This window comes from Microplitis mediator, chromosome 9 (assembly GCF_029852145.1).
Source record: "Microplitis mediator isolate UGA2020A chromosome 9, iyMicMedi2.1, whole genome shotgun sequence".
Lineage (NCBI taxonomy): Eukaryota > Metazoa > Arthropoda > Insecta > Hymenoptera > Braconidae > Microplitis > Microplitis mediator.
The window spans coordinates 14629603-14647030 of NC_079977.1; the positions used below are offsets into that span (position 1 = coordinate 14629603).

At 33.2% G+C, this 17428-nt stretch overlaps 2 protein-coding genes across 2 annotated transcripts; one reads left to right on the forward strand and one right to left on the reverse strand.

The window, feature by feature from the left end:
• Positions 1–4964: 4964 nt before the first annotated feature.
• Positions 4965–5588, reverse strand: LOC130674185 (uncharacterized). Its single transcript, XM_057479454.1, has one exon. It carries the CDS (start codon positions 5586–5588, stop codon positions 4965–4967), a length of 624 nt encoding a protein of 207 aa, XP_057335437.1.
• Positions 5589–8501: 2913 nt separating this feature from the next.
• LOC130674186 (uncharacterized protein DDB_G0287625-like) lies at positions 8502–12447 on the forward strand (the record flags this gene model as incomplete). The annotated part of the gene is made up of 5 exons (XM_057479455.1): positions 8502–8846; positions 8895–9161; positions 10610–10623; positions 11077–11472; positions 11862–12447. Coding segments are annotated over 5 exons (1608 nt in total), but the record flags the coding sequence as incomplete, so codon positions are not given.
• Between the last annotated feature and the right edge of the window lie 4981 nt (positions 12448–17428).

The following is a 17428-nucleotide window of genomic DNA, read 5'->3' on the forward strand; positions in this document are numbered from 1 at the left end:
TCAAACCTAACTGCAGTCAAACCATAGCCTCTGTCGCAATCGATAATCTATCAATACCAAATTGATTAGACATAATCAAACGTACGTTTAAAAAGTGCCTAGTCGCACCGTATTGTCTCTGTATAATTAAAATAAGATTCAGCATGTCTTGATCGAATCTCACTATCTTACTGTGCCACACGATTCAAATCGTATGACCTACCCGATCGATCGGTAATCTCGCCTCTGCATATATAACAATACAAACACTTGACGAAACAAGTGCTAACAATAGAAAGCTTTTAAACAATCATTCGTTCTATAGTACCACGTACTATCTGAATGTCCCACAGTGGACAATTGGGCTCTCGCTCTTAATATACAGACGTGTATATTCTCTTACAATCGACTCGATCCAATATCAAGCTAATTACGACGACCCAGCATCGCGTAATCTTTAACTGTATCCGTTCTCACGTATACAGCACACACATCCACACACACACACATAAATCCATATATTCAATATCTCGTGCCAATTGTTCAACGAGTTACTATCATTCTCATTATCTCAACATTCTTATCTTTCTCATTGTAACTTCGTCAAAGGGTTTTATGCCGTAGCGCTTTCCCTAATTTTTTGGGTCAAAATACATTCTTCAATTTGTGACACCCAAATCACGACTTTCATTAAATTATACCTATCTTATTCTATCCATCCTTATAATCACTTTGTTCAATCACGAGCTTGATTAAGTTCAAAAGCTTCGTGCATTTCCGCTAGTCACCAGGTCACTCGTGCCGGGTCACTCGCTATATGGACCCGACACTTGCAATTTCTTGCTCATGATGGTATAAAAACTGCATGAGAACCCGCTATTAGCTGGCCAATAAGATAATTCGTATTATACTAGCCGGCCAATCAGAAAAATCGTCTCATATCGGCGTGTCCGGCTGCCAAAAAGAAAAATTGCCTATTAACTATTTCCGGTTGGCGCGCTTTTAAGCCAATGGGAAAGTTCGCTGGGACAATTAATTAATGTAACGTGGACGTAAGTCCGCTTCCGCCAACCGGAAGCCGAGGCCTCGCCCTTTTGGGCATACTCGCGTTGCGTAATCCCATCTCTTCTACGCAGACGACACTCTCAGTCGAAACCAAGAGTGGACATTTACCGGGGGTATAATCAAAAATCCCCATTGCGTGTGGTATCTAGCCACAGCCACCACGAGTCCTACCTCACTCGGCCCCCCATCTCTTCCATCCCAGGAAATAAAGAGACTCTGGCCGAAATGGGGCTTGGAACGGGGCTCCCATGGTACCAATTCCCTGTATTGGTCTACAGGCTGCAGATAAGTGGTGAGTTGCAGCATAACTCATTACCCTAAAAGGGTTTCTTCCACATTATCCCACTTGGATCGTAGGACGGCAACTAATAAAGATTGCCCTCTACCGTCATCCCCAAGTGATTGTCATTTGCTAACTATAGCTTGTGATAGTATTGTGTACGGGTTTGCATACCTTAGAATTTTAAGATAGTCAAAAGGGTAGGTCTCACCCGCGTAGAGGTACCTATTGGCTTCCTGCAACCACGGAGTTGCCACATGTTACAAGGTGCAAAACATGCGGGCACCGCTAACGGTTGGAGTAATAGTCTCAGAACCCACGAAGAGGGTGGTACTTGCTGGGTCTGACGCCCTCTAGAGGGGGCCAAAACCTCTTCTGAGAGTTCGCTGGGACAATTAATTAATGTAACGGGACCTAAGTCCGCTTCCGCCGACCGGAAGCCGATACCTCGCCCTTTTGGCCATACTCGCGTTGCGTGTGGTCCCTATCTTTGACACTACCATATATAATAAAAGCGAAATGTGAGCATAAGCTCACATTAACTTACCCATTAGGCATGCATTGCATGTGGGTGTCTCACCAACAACCACCACGAGACCGACCGCATTTGGACCCATACACTCCTCCCATCTCTGGTCGAAGTGGGGCTTGGAATGGATCCCCCATGGTACCAGACTTCAGATCTGGTGAACTGCTTGCTTAGGTTTAGTGGTGGGGTGCGCAAGTTCTTCCCCAACCCATGAGGGCTACCTCCACTTAGGAATATAATCACCAAGATTTCAAACACGCCATTATAAACACATGCTCTCATCCATCACTTAGTGATCTCTAATCTGCGAGCTTTTTGTGGCCGCCATGATGTTTTGAGGCACAAAATGGCGGGGGTTACCTACTCGCCAGTTCGCTGGGACAGCCATGCTGTCCACGTCACCGCCAAGCGGGAACGAAGGAAGACGCCGTCGTTTCATCATCTCATTCGCAAGTGGGTAACCCCCGCCATCTTGTGCCTCAAAACATCATGGCGGCCACAAAAAGCTCGCAGATTAGAGATCACTAAGTGATAGATGAGGGCAAGTGTTAATAATGGCGTGTACTGAGATCTTGGTGATTATATTCCTAAGTGGAGGAAGCCCGTATGGGTTGGGGAAGAACTTGCGCACCCCACCACTAATCCTAAGCAAGCAGTTCACCAGAGCTGAAGTCTGGTTCCATGGGGGATCCATTCCAAGCCCTGCTTCGACCAGAGATGGGAGGAGTGTATGGGTCCAAATGCGGTCGGTCTCGTGGTGGTTGTTGGTGAGACACCCACATGCAATGCATGCCTAATAGGTAAGTTAATGTGAGCTTATGCTCACATTTCGCTTTTATAATATATGGTAGTGTTAAAGATAGGGACCACACGCAACGCGAGTATGCCCAAAAGGGCGAGGTATCGGCTTCCGGTCGGCGGAGGCGGACTTAGGTCCCGTTACATTAATTAATTAATTCATCATCTCATCCCCGAGTGGACGAACCTCCGCCATTTCGTGTATTAAAACATCATGGCCTCCACAAAACTCGTAGATTAGAGATCACTAGGTGATGGATGAGGGCAAGTTTGTATAATGGCATGTCTGAAATCTTGGTGATTATATTCCTAAGTGGAGGCAGCCCTTATGGGTTGGGGAAGAACTTGCGCACCCCACCACTAATCCTAAGCAAGCAGTTCACCAGAGCTGAAGTCTGGTACCATGGGGGATCCATTCCAAGCCCTGCTTCGACCAGAGATGGGAGGAGTGTATGGGTCCAAATGCGGTCGGTCTCGTGGTGGTTGTTGGTGAGACACCCACATGCAATGCATGCCTAATGGGTAAGTTAATGTGAGCTTATGCTCATATTTCGCTTTTATAATATATGGTGGTGTTGATTATAAAAATAGGGACCACACGCAACGCGAGTATGCCCAAAAGAGCGAGGTGTCGGCTTCCGTGGAGGAGGTGGACCTAGGTCCCGTTACATGAATTAATTCATCATCTCATTCTACAACGTGCTTTGTTAACTTCAACCTCGTGTTCTAAAACCGCTTAACTTGTCGCATTTGCTATCGCTTCTCTATCTTGTCGCGTTCGCTATCTAATATTAATTCTTAACAGTTTGAAGTGTATAAAGTATAAATAAAGACCTAAATTATTTATCTATTAACTTTGTGTAATTTTTCGTCGTGAAAATTCATTCACACCGAAACCAGATCCTCTAAGTTTATTCGCTCATTTTACAAACTTAATTTAATTTAGATTATTAATTCAATTTAATTTACAGATAAATTTAGATTTAAATAAAAAATAAACAATAATAAAATTAAAGGAACACTTTTATGCTAACAATCTGAGCTGTTATTTGTAATAGTCCGGCAAGATCATTTGTCACTTGTACGAAATTGCATAATGGGTATTACGGGTGTGGTAAATGCAGAGAGGAAGATTATAAGAATCATCTTATGTTGTTTTTTAATATAAATGCAACCCCAAGAACTGATCAAAATTTTCTAGATAGTGTTGATGAAGAGCATCATACCGGTACATCAATTTGAATCAGCTGGTTTAAAGATGGTAACGCAGTATTCGATTGATTATATGCACAATGTCTGTCTTGGTTGGTTTGACTTGTAGTTAAAAAAATACGGTTAACTTTTATAAAAGGACCTCAGAAATATAAATTTTCAACTACTCTCATAAACGGAATTCTGAAAAACTTGACAAAAATTGCTGAATGGATTCCAGGAGAGTTCGCAAGAAACCCTCGTGAATTGAAATACGTTGATCGGTATGAAGCGACTGAATTCCGACAATTTTTATTATATTCTGATCCATTTGTTCTTGCAAATTATATACTCAAACCATATTTAATTCATTTTATCACTCTTCATTGTGCAATTCGAATTTTATGTTCTGAGGAGGATTGACTAGTTAATAATGCGTACGCAAAAAATCCCGATGACTGCTGGGTTCGAACCTGCGTACTTCCGATTCAAAGTCCACGATGCTATCTACTGCGCTGACATACACATGTGATCTTGAAAGTGTAAATATAATATTCATTATGATGTCAAAGAATAACTGATGATTCATCAGTGATGAAGAAGTAAAAAATCTGTGCAGCAATGATTGACGTGATTTTTATATAATATTCTTATGTACTTTAATTAATTTTTAGCCTGTAAATGAAATATTTAGAGGGATGGGATAACTTTTTTTTTTAAGGATATCCTGATAAGGTCCTGATCAGGAACTCGTCAGGTTGACCCGATGGCAAATAACTTTGTTTTGAATAGGGATATCCTGATAAGGTCCTGACCAGGAACTCGTCAGGTTGACCCGATGGTATATCTTATTGTGTCTCTACGAATGAGGTAAAGACGGAAAATTGAAAAATCGGTGTTCGGCGTAGATTGCCGAAATTAATCGATCGCTTATGATTGTAGCAACGCTACAGAACTCCCTTTGTTTTTTTTTTTTTTAATGTAATACACGAAAATCAAAGTAATGGAATATTTGCAAATATTATAAATAAATAAATAAGTAAATAAATGAAAATAATTAAAAGGTAAAATATTACTTTGTAAAAAAAACTTTTACATAAAAAAATTAAATCGTGTAAATTTTCAAATGTTAAACCGGACTCGGCGTTTTTTGGTCTCGGTTGCTGTGTTATTCGGCTGGGAGTTCGCTATCATCGTCGCCGTGTTGACTGAATTTGCCTCGTAAACCGGCTTCAATCTGTCTATTGGAATGACGATTTGCAGTCCTCGATATTCGACAATAAAGTATTTATCGTGTCGAGTTATTACACGATATGGACCCTTGTACGGCGGCGAGAAAGATGGTTTGATCTGGTCATTCCGTACCAGTACGTGGCTGCAAATACTAAGGTTCCTGAAACAGAAAGCAGAATGCTTGCCGTGATGCGACATTTCAGCCGGTGCCAATAAGTTAAAATGACGTTTTAGAGTATTGACGATGTCATGAGGCGTAGTTTTTTTAGTGGGAGTAAGTAACTCACCGGGTAGTCGGATAGGTTCACCGTATACTAATTCAGCCGATGTCGTCTGTATGTCGTCTTTACAGGCAACGCGTAAGCCGAGCAAAACGGCTGGTAATGCGTCATACCACGACTCTTGATGACACAAAAGTGCTGATTTCAGCTGACGATGTAAACGTTCGACGAGACCGTTGGCTTGCGGGTGATACGACGTGGTGTGTAGGTGATTTATTCCGTACAATTTCATTAACGATTGGAATAACGACGATTCGAATTGCGGAACTTGGTCCGAGGTAATGCGTTTAGGTACTCCGTGGCATGAAATCGGTCGATAATTGTCAAGCTCTTGACGTTTTTAAAGACACTAGGTCGATATGAATGTCCTCGAATCGTTCAATTGGAGGTTCAAAACTGGCGATCGGTGATGACACATGTCTTGGAATTTTATTATTCTGGCAATCGATGCAAGATTTTGCCCATTCTCGCCAATTTTCATTAATCGACGGCCAGACGTATCGTTTAGAGACCTACTCAAGTGATCCTTTAATTCCAGGATGAGCTAGCGAGTGCAGTGAATTAAACACCTTCTTTCTCAGCGGCTCTGGAACATACTGGACGCACTGTACCTGACGCAGTGTCACAATACAGGGCAGGTCCATTATCGAGTTGAATCGTCTTTAGATTTAAAGCAGTTGTTCGACGTACCAACTGCTGAAGTTCAACGTCGGTTTGTTGAGCGTCGGCAAGTTCTTGCGACGTGATAGCAGTAGATTTAAATTTAGTGGAAACCTAAACATGCAAACATGCAAATAACCTTCTCAATAAGACAATTTATAGATAAATTGAGAAAAATGTAGATAGCCCGAACTGGAAATCGAACCCAGACCAATTCGGTATCGCGCCGAGTGCTCTACCAGTTGAGCTATCCGGCACTATTATATACTATACATTCCGTTCAATTTGATCTATAACTTATTGAGCCACACCGTCCATCGTACGGTAATACACCATTTAAATATAGTGGACACCTAAACATGCAAACATGCAAATAACCTTCTCAATAAGACAATTTATAGATACATTGAGAAAAATAAAGATAGCAGCAGAAGCGGCTTGTGATCAGTATAGATCGTAACATGCCGGCCTTTGAAAATATGCCGAAAGTATTTTACAGCCTCGTAGATGGCGTTCAACTTGCGGTCATACGTTGACAATTTTTGAATCGACGGAGACACTTTTCGACTGAAAAATGCCAGTGGTTGCCAGTTGTTATCCACTTTTCGTTGTAAATCGGCTCCAATACCGATTATGGATGCGTCGGTGAATATTGCCCAGTCAGAATAATAATAATAATAATTTGGACAAGTACGCGGTCGTTAATCTGGTGAAGGGTAAGTGCTCTGATTTGCGCGAAGATATCGAGTTAGTAGATGGGAGCGTCATTGACCATCTTGACGCCGGAGAGTCGTACAAATATCTAGGGATTGACGGGAGTCCTATGCAGGACGTCTCGAAAATCAAAACGACTCTCTGCAGCGAGTATGGGCGGAGAATCCGGAAAATCTGGTCATCAGAACTTTCCGGAAAAAACAAAGTCTCTGCAACAAACATGCTTGCTGTCCCAGTACATTCATACTCTTTCGGTGTCCTTAAATAGACCCGAAAAGAGCTTAGAGATCTCGATATCAAGACACGCAAAGTCATGAACATCAATCGGAGCGTGCACCTTAAGTCCTCAGTCACCAGATTATACCTTTCCCGGCACATCGGAGGGAGAGGTCTGCAGAGCTTGGAGTGTCTACATGACCGTTTGGTTTTGGGTTTAACATACGAAGTTGTCAATTTCACTGCAGATGAAGACGACTCTCTGATGCAAATTGTTCATTGTCATGAGAATAGGCAGAAGGGAGCGTTTTTATATAAGGCAGCAAAGTACGCAGCAAAATCCCTCGGTCTCGGAAGAGTAAACCCTCTTATTGAACTCCCCAAGGAGGAATTTAAGGGTGTCGTCAGGAATGCTAAGCAGCAAAAACTGCTCAGTACACACATGGACAAGTCCATGCACAGCGTGTTCTTCAAACACGTGCGTGATCATGGCTCGTCCACCCAGCTGACGTTTTCCTTCCTTAAGTCAGCTGGCCTGATGTCCGAGACCGAAGGGTATATTTTTGCCTGCCAAGATGGTGTAATCAATACCCTCGAATACCGTGCAAAAGTACTTCAGATGCAGCTACCTGACACTTTGTGTAGGGTGTGTAAAGAACATCCTGAGACGCTTATGCATCTCTTGTCAGCATGTCCTGTGCTGGCAAGAAGTGCATACGTTCAGCGTCACAATGTTGCTCTGCGAGTATTTTATTACCACCCTAGACATACGCACGGTATCGACAAATTACCAGTGCTGCCTTATCTGCCAGGAGATATTCCGCAAGTTGTTGAGAATGACCGTTGCCGTATTTATTGGAACGTGCCATTCGCAACAACTCGGGAAATAGATCACAACAAACCTGATATTGTGCTCTTCGAGAAAACCACTCGAGATATTTATGTCATCGAGTTCTCAGCACCTGCTGAGTATAACATCACGGTCAAAAAAGAGCACAAACACCAGATATATCAGGATCTCCTGTTTGAAATTGACAAACTTCACGCCGGTTATCGGGTCAAACTTGTTGTACTCATTATTGGCGTCCTAGGAGGGATATAACAGTTGTTTGTGTCTGCACTGGCTAGAATACCAACTTGTTCAGCGCAAGTTGAGTTTCTGGCATCGCGGATACAAAAGGCTGTTTTTCTCGGGTCCCTCAATATTAATAATAATAATAATAATAATAATAATAATAATAATAATAATAATAATAATAATAATAATAATAATAATAATAATAATAATAATAATAATAATAATAATAATAATAATAATAATAATAATAATAATAATAATAATAATAATAATAATAATAATAATAATAATAATAATAATAATAATAATAATAATAATAATAATAATAATAATAATAATAATAATAATAATAATAATAATAATAATAATAATAATAATAATAATAATAATAATAATAATAATAATAATAATAATAATAATAATAATAATAATAATAATAATAATAATAATAATAATAATAATAATAATAATAATAATAATAATAATAATAATAATAATAATAATAATAATAATAATAATAATAATAATAATAATAATAATAATAATAATAATAATAATAATAATAATAATAATAATAATAATAATAATAATAATAATAATAATAATAATAATAATAATAATAATAATAATAATAATAATAATAATAATAATAATAATAATAATAATAATAATAATAATAATAATAATAATAATAATAATAATAATAATAATAATAATAATAATAATAATAATAATAATAATAATAATAATAATAATAATAATAATAATAATAATAATAATAATAATAATAATAATAATAATAATAATAATAATAATAATAATAATAATAATAATAATAATAATAATAATAATAATAATAATAATAATAATAATAATAATAATAATAATAATAATAATAATAATAATAATAATAATAATAATAATAATAATAATAATAATAATAATAATAATAATAATAATAATAATAATAATAATAATAATAATAATAATAATAATAATAATAATAATAATAATAATAATAATAATAATAATAATAATAATAATAATAATAATAATAATAATAATAATAATAATAATAATAATAATAATAATAATAATAATAATAATAATAATAATAATAATAATAATAATAATAATAATAATAATAATAATAATAATAATAATAATAATAATAATAATAATAATAATAATAATAATAATAATAATAATAATAATAATAATAATAATAATAATAATAATAATAATAATAATAATAATAATAATAATAATAATAATAATAATAATAATAATAATAATAATAATAATAATAATAATAATAATAATAATAATAATAATAATAATAATAATAATAATAATAATAATAATAATAATAATAATAATAATAATAATAATAATAATAATAATAATAATAATAATAATAATAATAATAATAATAATAATAATAATAATAATAATAATAATAATAATAATAATAATAATAATAATAATAATAATAATAATAATAATAATAATAATAATAATAATAATAATAATAATAATAATAATAATAATAATAATAATAATAATAATAATAATAATAATAATAATAATAATAATAATAATAATAATAATAATAATAATAATAATAATAATAATAATAATAATAATAATAATAATAATAATAATAATAATAATAATAATAATAATAATAATAATAATAATAATAATAATAATAATAATAATAATAATAATAATAATAATAATAATAATAATAATAATAATAATAATAATAATAATAATAATAATAATAATAATAATAATAATAATAATAATAATAATAATAATAATAATAATAATAATAATAATAATAATAATAATAATAATAATAATAATAATAATAATAATAATAATAATAATAATAATAATAATAATAATAATAATAATAATAATAATAATAATAATAATAATAATAATAATAATAATAATAATAATAATAATAATAATAATAATAATAATAATAATAATAATAATAATAATAATAATAATAATAATAATAATAATAATAATAATAATAATAATAATAATAATAATAATAATAATAATAATAATAATAATAATAATAATAATAATAATAATAATAATAATAATAATAATAATAATAATAATAATAATAATAATAATAATAATAATAATAATAATAATAAAATTTATTCAAAACCGTAAGATGGACGGTGGAGAAAAAAGGGTATTAGGCGTTTTAAGCACCTGACAAAATATCCCCAAGAAAATATCTCCGGACAAAATATCCCCAAGAAAATATCTCCGGACAAAATATCCCCATGAAAAGAAAGCAAAAATAGTGAAAAAAGCCAAAACAACTGACACAAAACTGGGGATATTTTGTCCAGAGATATTTTGTCGGGGATATTTTATCAGGTGCTCAAAACGCATGGAACCAAGAATAAGGTCCTTCATGATATAATGTAATTTAAACGGTCATTATACTGTAAAAATTACATTTATCATTAAAATTGTTATTGTTGATAAAATAATAATAATAAAAATAATAATGAAAATATTAATAATAATAATTATTATAATTTTAGGATGAACCAACAACGTAGCATCCGCGAGAGCGCGTTTAGTCGACTTGTAAAATCGTGGAATATTTCTTTTCCTTCTTGGAATCGTACGTCGTCATTTGATGCACGAAAATACATCAAAACTATAGAACAACGTATGCGCAGCTATGACATTTCTTTCGAGAATTTCCCTACGGTTGTAACGAATACACTCAACGGTAACGTCCTTGAGTGGTATTATCAAAATGAAGAATTATTTATTAATTGGGAACCTTTTAAATACTACTTTAAAATCTGGCAAACGCAACAGACCGATGAGGATTTATTGCAAGAAATCTATGCAGCTAAGCAGGGTAATGACGAAACTGGAGTATCTTTCGTGAACCGGATGCAAAGAGCTTTTATGCAATTGGAGAAGCCGTTACCGCAAACGAAACAAATGCGTATAATAATTGCGCGGTTCAATTCTTGTTTTTTGCAAAAATTTGCAGGGGAAAAAATCTCAAATTATGCGGAATTATTTTACGTGTTAGTGCTTGGCAGGCGACGGCTAATGCACTCAATTCCCACTACAATGTCTCAAATAAACAAAGAGCACGTAGTCTCGTCGATAATTGTATTCAAGACACTCCAGATTTTGATTCAATCAATTTTATAACTACCGCACAGCCACATGCTTCACAGAATAAAAAACCTAGTTCTAATAAAAATAATTATCGTAATTGTCATCGAAATTCAAGTCAGTCTGACAATAAAGCAAATGACTCAAATTTAGAGCTTCCAGCTTTACTAAATAATTTTGAATCATTCATGAAATCATTCCTGGAAAGATTAGAACGAATAACATCAAGCAATTCTTCGGCAAATACCATTCCGGCGCAACTTCTGTAAAGAATACACCTGTCTGCGGTCATTGTGGTTGAATTGGCCACGTTTCTGATCTACTTTGTGCGCCCACAACTGATAAACTACGAATTAAGGCAGGATTAAAAGTTCGACAAAAGTCTGCGAAAAATTTTGACAATCAGGCTAATATAAAGTACACAGACAAGACCGACGGCGACGTTTAAAATACTCGAGTTGAAGATTTAATTGAGCTTGCGTCTCCGATAAATAAAGTTACAAGTAATTCAGAAATATTGAATTCTCGTCAAGTTACAAGAATTAACAAATCAAATAATAGTAAAACACCTGAAGTAAAAACGAAACATCCAAAAGCACACACTGCTAATGATAAAATTAAAACTACACAAAGCGTGGCTCCAAAACTTTACAGTCAGTCATCAACCCATTCAGCAGCTTTTTGTGACGACACAATTAAACCTAGCGGTAAGCCTTCTTCAGCGAGTCTGAAAGCTCCGTCAAGAGTCAGTCAGATGGTCACCAACGTGTTTATTGATCACCACAAGATCGATGCATTACTGGACAGTGGAAGTGGACGCAGCTACATCTCTGAAGCTGCATACGAACGCATCAAAGAAAACCAACTGCACGAACTCATATCAGGCCCCATGGATGCTCGTGAGGTCATTATGGCTAATTCTAAACCAACACAAACACGAGGTGGTGCGCCTTTCCGGATAAACTTAGACGGCCACGAAATTATCACTTGGTTGACTGTGGTACCAGGATTGTCTACTCCTGTCATCCTTGGACTAGATTTTTGGCAGTTAGCTGACATTCAAGTGAATTCCAAAGAAAACACTTGGAAAATGAATTCAAGTAAAATAACTCACACATTTTCCTCAAGGACATATCAATTTAATTCAGCAACGTTAAACTCACTGTCGTCAACTGAAGAGGCTAATCATAATCGAAATCTCTTACTCAAACAACAAGAAAATATTACACTAAGTAGTTGATAAGAAAATTTATCATGCGTTACCGAAATGGATATACTCCATCAAATTCATACTCATCTCATTCATTTATTTCATTTATTATTACCAATTGTAATAATTTTTAATTACAACGTCGAGTCTGGGAGCAGTTGGCAGACTGAATAATCGAAATTTTTAAATAGTATTACTTCTTTACAGTCCTCAGACTTTCAAAAAAAATATTTGTATTTAATTATTAATTGTAAATTATACGAAATTATTTTTCACAGAATCTTGTAATATTAGTTCGTAAGCGGTAAACATACACTTCTAGGCGGATCCAGATCGAAGTCCCAGGATAGAAGTGAACCTGAAAAGGGTGACTAAACTCTTATATATTTGGTATCCCTTACGGCTTGCAATTAATTACTGGCAATCTACTTGCAATACTTGTAAATATTTCCAAAAAGTTAATTTTTTTTCATACACTAATGCAAAAAATTAAAGGAGCAGAAAAATTTTATAAATTTTTTAGTGATTTTTGGAAGGCTGTAACTTGGTGAAAAATGATCGTATCGAGATTAAAAAAAAAAACATTTTACAGCTTAAAATCTCTAGTTTCTGTGCATTCTTTTCAAAACTTTTTAAAAGCTCCGGTTATTGCGCAAACATGAAAAATACCGCGAGACAAAAAATTAAAAATTTTTTTTTTTTTTTCCGAAGAGCCCATGAACCGCGAAAAAATTATTTCAACTAAACGAATGCATAGTTCGTTTAGCAAAAATGACAAAAAAAATAAAAAATTTCCAAAAAATGTCAAAAAAATCGGAGAAAAAAAAAATTGAAACTTTTTTTTTGTGTTCTAAATTTTGTTTTTGACATTTTTTGGAAATTTTTTATTTTTTTTGTCATTTCCTTGCATTTGCTGAGTCACCAACGCAAGAATTTGAGAAAAGTCGAAAAAAACAAATTTTTTCATTTTGGTTATGATTACACAATTAAAGGAACAAAACTTGCTCCTTTAATTGTTTAGCAAAAATTTGATCGATGATTCCCAAAAATCGGTTGGATGGATCAATTTAAAAATTTACAGGGGTCTTGGGGGTACATTAAGCTAAAAAAGTCCCTGGCAACATTATTTTTTTTATCGATATTTGCAGAGTAGCGGTTGATTTACTAAAAAACTAAAAAAAGTCATTTTCTTGTGCTTACTTCTAATGGATGTTAAAAATAAAAAAAATTTTTTTTTTCAAAAAATGATGACAGGGTCTTGTAGAGAATTTATTCCAGTTTTTAACGCCGCCCTTCAACTTTCTGTGCGATCATTGGTACCTGAAATATCGATGATCAAAGCCAAAAGGATCATTTTCCGTTTGAAGGCTGAAATATCTGCGACAAATCGTCCTACGAGGTTAAAAAAACCAAATTGAAGCTGAATAAATTTGCTAAACGAACTATGCATTCGTTTAGTTGAAATAATTTTTTCGCGGTCCGTGGGCTCTTCGGAAAAAAAAAAAAAAATTTTTAATTTTTTGTCTCGCGGTATTTCTCATGTTTGCGCAATAACCGAAGCTTTTAAAAAGTTTTGAAAAAAATGCACCAAAACTAGAGATTTCAAGCTGTAAAATGTTTTTTGTTTAATCTCGATACGATCATTTTTCACCAAGTTACAGCCTTCCAAAAATCACTAAAAAATTTATAAAATTTTTCTGCTCCTTTAATTTTTTGCATTAGTGTATATTGCGGCAATCTACTTGCAACAAAAACGGCGATTTACTTGCTAAGCATATACGGTGATCTACTTGCCATTACGATGGCAATTTACGCACATTGTAAATATTGTAAATCAACTAAGTCAATCTTTTCAGTCGGACAACCTAGACGAGAGGTCAAAAGAGTAACCTTGGCTTGGTGGGGGGGATTGAGACGATGTGAATTGTCTTCTTCGCCTTCAGCCTTGCGGTTCCCAATTTTCGCCGTCTCGTTGCCGTCTGAAACTACACAAGTCATAGTGACATGGTCACATGACTGATTGTCACGTCGACGCATGTCCGTAAGGGTGAAGTAGGGACGGTCCCGAGGCTAGCCCTACGCCCAAAATTATCGATCAATCACTTCGATCCTGGATCAATTAGCGATAAGACGTATAATTTAGTTTTACTGTCATATACTAGCAATTTATTTGCGACTTTGTTAATACGGATAACTACTTTGTAAATCGGGAAATCAACTTGTGTTATAGTTGTATTACTGGCAATTCTCGTACGATATACTTTACTGTCCAAGTTTGCTGATTATTATAAACAAAGTTAGTTCAATCAAATATTACTGTACGTTACCGGCGATATGATCAGAACACAAAATTATACTGTGCCACGCATCTGTCTCCATTACATCCAGCGCTTGCACTTTTTTGTAAGTAATTTTTATTATTATAATTGGCAATAAACAATCATTGCAATTGTTAATCATTTACTGTATCTATTATCTGTTCATTCTATTTATTTCCTATTTTACTGGTAAGATTATTAAATAGCCTGATAAAATAAATATTAATTAAGTTACAAATAGTAATTTGACCATCAATAAGAATAATCTATAATTATAATAAGCCGTGAGGTAAGTTGATGAGTTTTCTCATACGTTGCCGAGTTTGAATAAGTGCGGGTCTTTGCTTTGCACGAACCCCAGCCCACTGCTCTGTCCAAGTAAAATAAAATTTGTTAGAGACCAGCCTAAGCCAGGGTTCAACCCGCGAATTCTGGTGGCTGCTGGTGAAAATCGCGATCCTAAAAAGCGATTTGTCTCAATATATATTAGGGTGTCCGTTATTTACCAAATTAGATTTTTTTGCTCGGCCATGATATAATTCATTTATTTCTGATCCAATAATAATAAAAAAATTAAGATATTTATTCTAATGCCGTTTAACCCTGCCTAACTATCGATACATTCTCATTTTAGTACAATGAGAAAAATTTTATTACATGCTTACAAATAAATGCACAGCAATGACTAATACATATTTTTGTAAGAAATTTCCCGCTTTTCAAAAAAGATTTTGAATGTTTTTTTCGTGAATCCAACTGTTTAAGAAATATTGAAGGTCAAAGTTTGATTTGTTTAAAAAAATTGGTGTTTTTGTTTGAAATTTTATACCTCTCTAACACCTAGACATAAAATTAAGCGCTATAAACTTTCTTGTAGGAAATTTATCGCTCTTTGAAAAAATTTTCCTAAACTTTTTTCGTAAATCCAATTATTTAAATGATATCGAAGCTCAAAGTTGATAGATTTAAAAAAAAATGTTTTTCAATTAAAATTCCATAACTCTTTAGCAAACAGATATATACTCACGCTTTTGACAATTTTTGGTTGGAAATTTACAGCTCTACAAAAAGGTTTCTTTGATTTTTTTGATAAACTCCACCATTTAAGAGATATTTAAGCTCGAAATAATATAAATTTTTTATATCATTAGAGCGAAATTTTAAGTTGGTTTGTGAAAGTTATCTTCCAACTTAGTGTGCATAGTGCTTAAATATCAGCTATCGTACACTTAGACGAAACGCTTCTCACCCCTCAAATACCTTTTTCTATCTCTCCTCTTCTCATTATTTCTCACAACGTTTCACTCTTTGGTGGTTGGCGACTTAGGCAGTGATTATTGAAATCTAATCCTAAAGTATCGTCACCAAATATATATATATATTAGGGTGGTTTGAAAAAAAACTTTTTTTTTGTTTTTCTTAGCATGGGGGTAGAATTTGTACCTTATAAAAAAAAAAAAAAATTTTCACTCAACATTTTGAGGTGGCCCACTCGTTTTTAAAATAAATAATTGATCAAATGGGGTAGTCCCAACGAAAAAAATTACATAGCGTTCTAGAATCTGTAGGGTGTCCCCTTGAAAGCTAATTGAAAGTCAGAAGTTGAAAAAATTTTTTTCCTATTACTTTTGTAATTTAAGTAAAAAATCCAAAAATGAAAAGCATTTTCTTTTGAATTAAAATGAAAGTGGAGTAAAAAACAATCACATTCGACAATTATTAGACGTTTTCCACGATTTTTGACGAAAAAAAATTTTTTTCGTTGGAACTAACGAGTTTAATCAATTATTTATTTAAAAACCAAGTGGGCCTCCTCAAAATGTTGAGTAAAAAAATTTTTTTTTTCTTGGAAAATTTTTTTTTTTATAAGGTAAAAATTTTACCCCCATGTTAAGAAAAACAAAAAAAAAGTTTTTTTTCAACCCACCCTAATATATATATTTGCAAATTTATATATATAATTACAATTATATAGAATTGTATATAATTATATAAAATTGTATACAATTTCTATACAGATTGTATACAATTGGATCGGGCCATTTTTTCTATCCAATTTATATATAATTCATATATAATTGATGTATATAATCTTATACAGTCGTATAAAATCTTTTTTCATCGGGTAGAAGTCATGAAAAAATAAAAATTTTACGTTGAAGTTATATAACAGTGACCTCTAAGTGACATCATTTCCTATTAAATTGTACAAAACACTTTTACGCGCTAGAAATTATAATTGCTATAATTAGCAAAAAAAAATTCACAAAAAAAACATAATAGATATTAATATGTGATTTATTGGCTGAAAATCATACATACTTTTTTTTTATGAAAGTACAATTTTTTAAATAAATATTTAAAAATCTCCAAGTTCTTACTTTTGTTTGTTTTTCTCGATACTGAAATATTATTTTTAACTTCCCGCTAAGAAAATTGTAAATTTTCAAAAATTCGGGAAGTTATTGGTTTCAGTCCGATTTACGAAAATCGAATTTCCATCAGATGTCGACGTTTTGAGGTCCTAGGAAGCTATTCTGACTAATTTCAAGATGATGTCCGAGTGTATGTATGTATGTATGTACGTACGTACGTACGTACGTACGTATGTAAATACCTGTATCTTTTGAACGGATGAACCGATTTTGAACTTTAAGGTGCCATTCGACGCGGATTGTCAATATCTTGAAGCC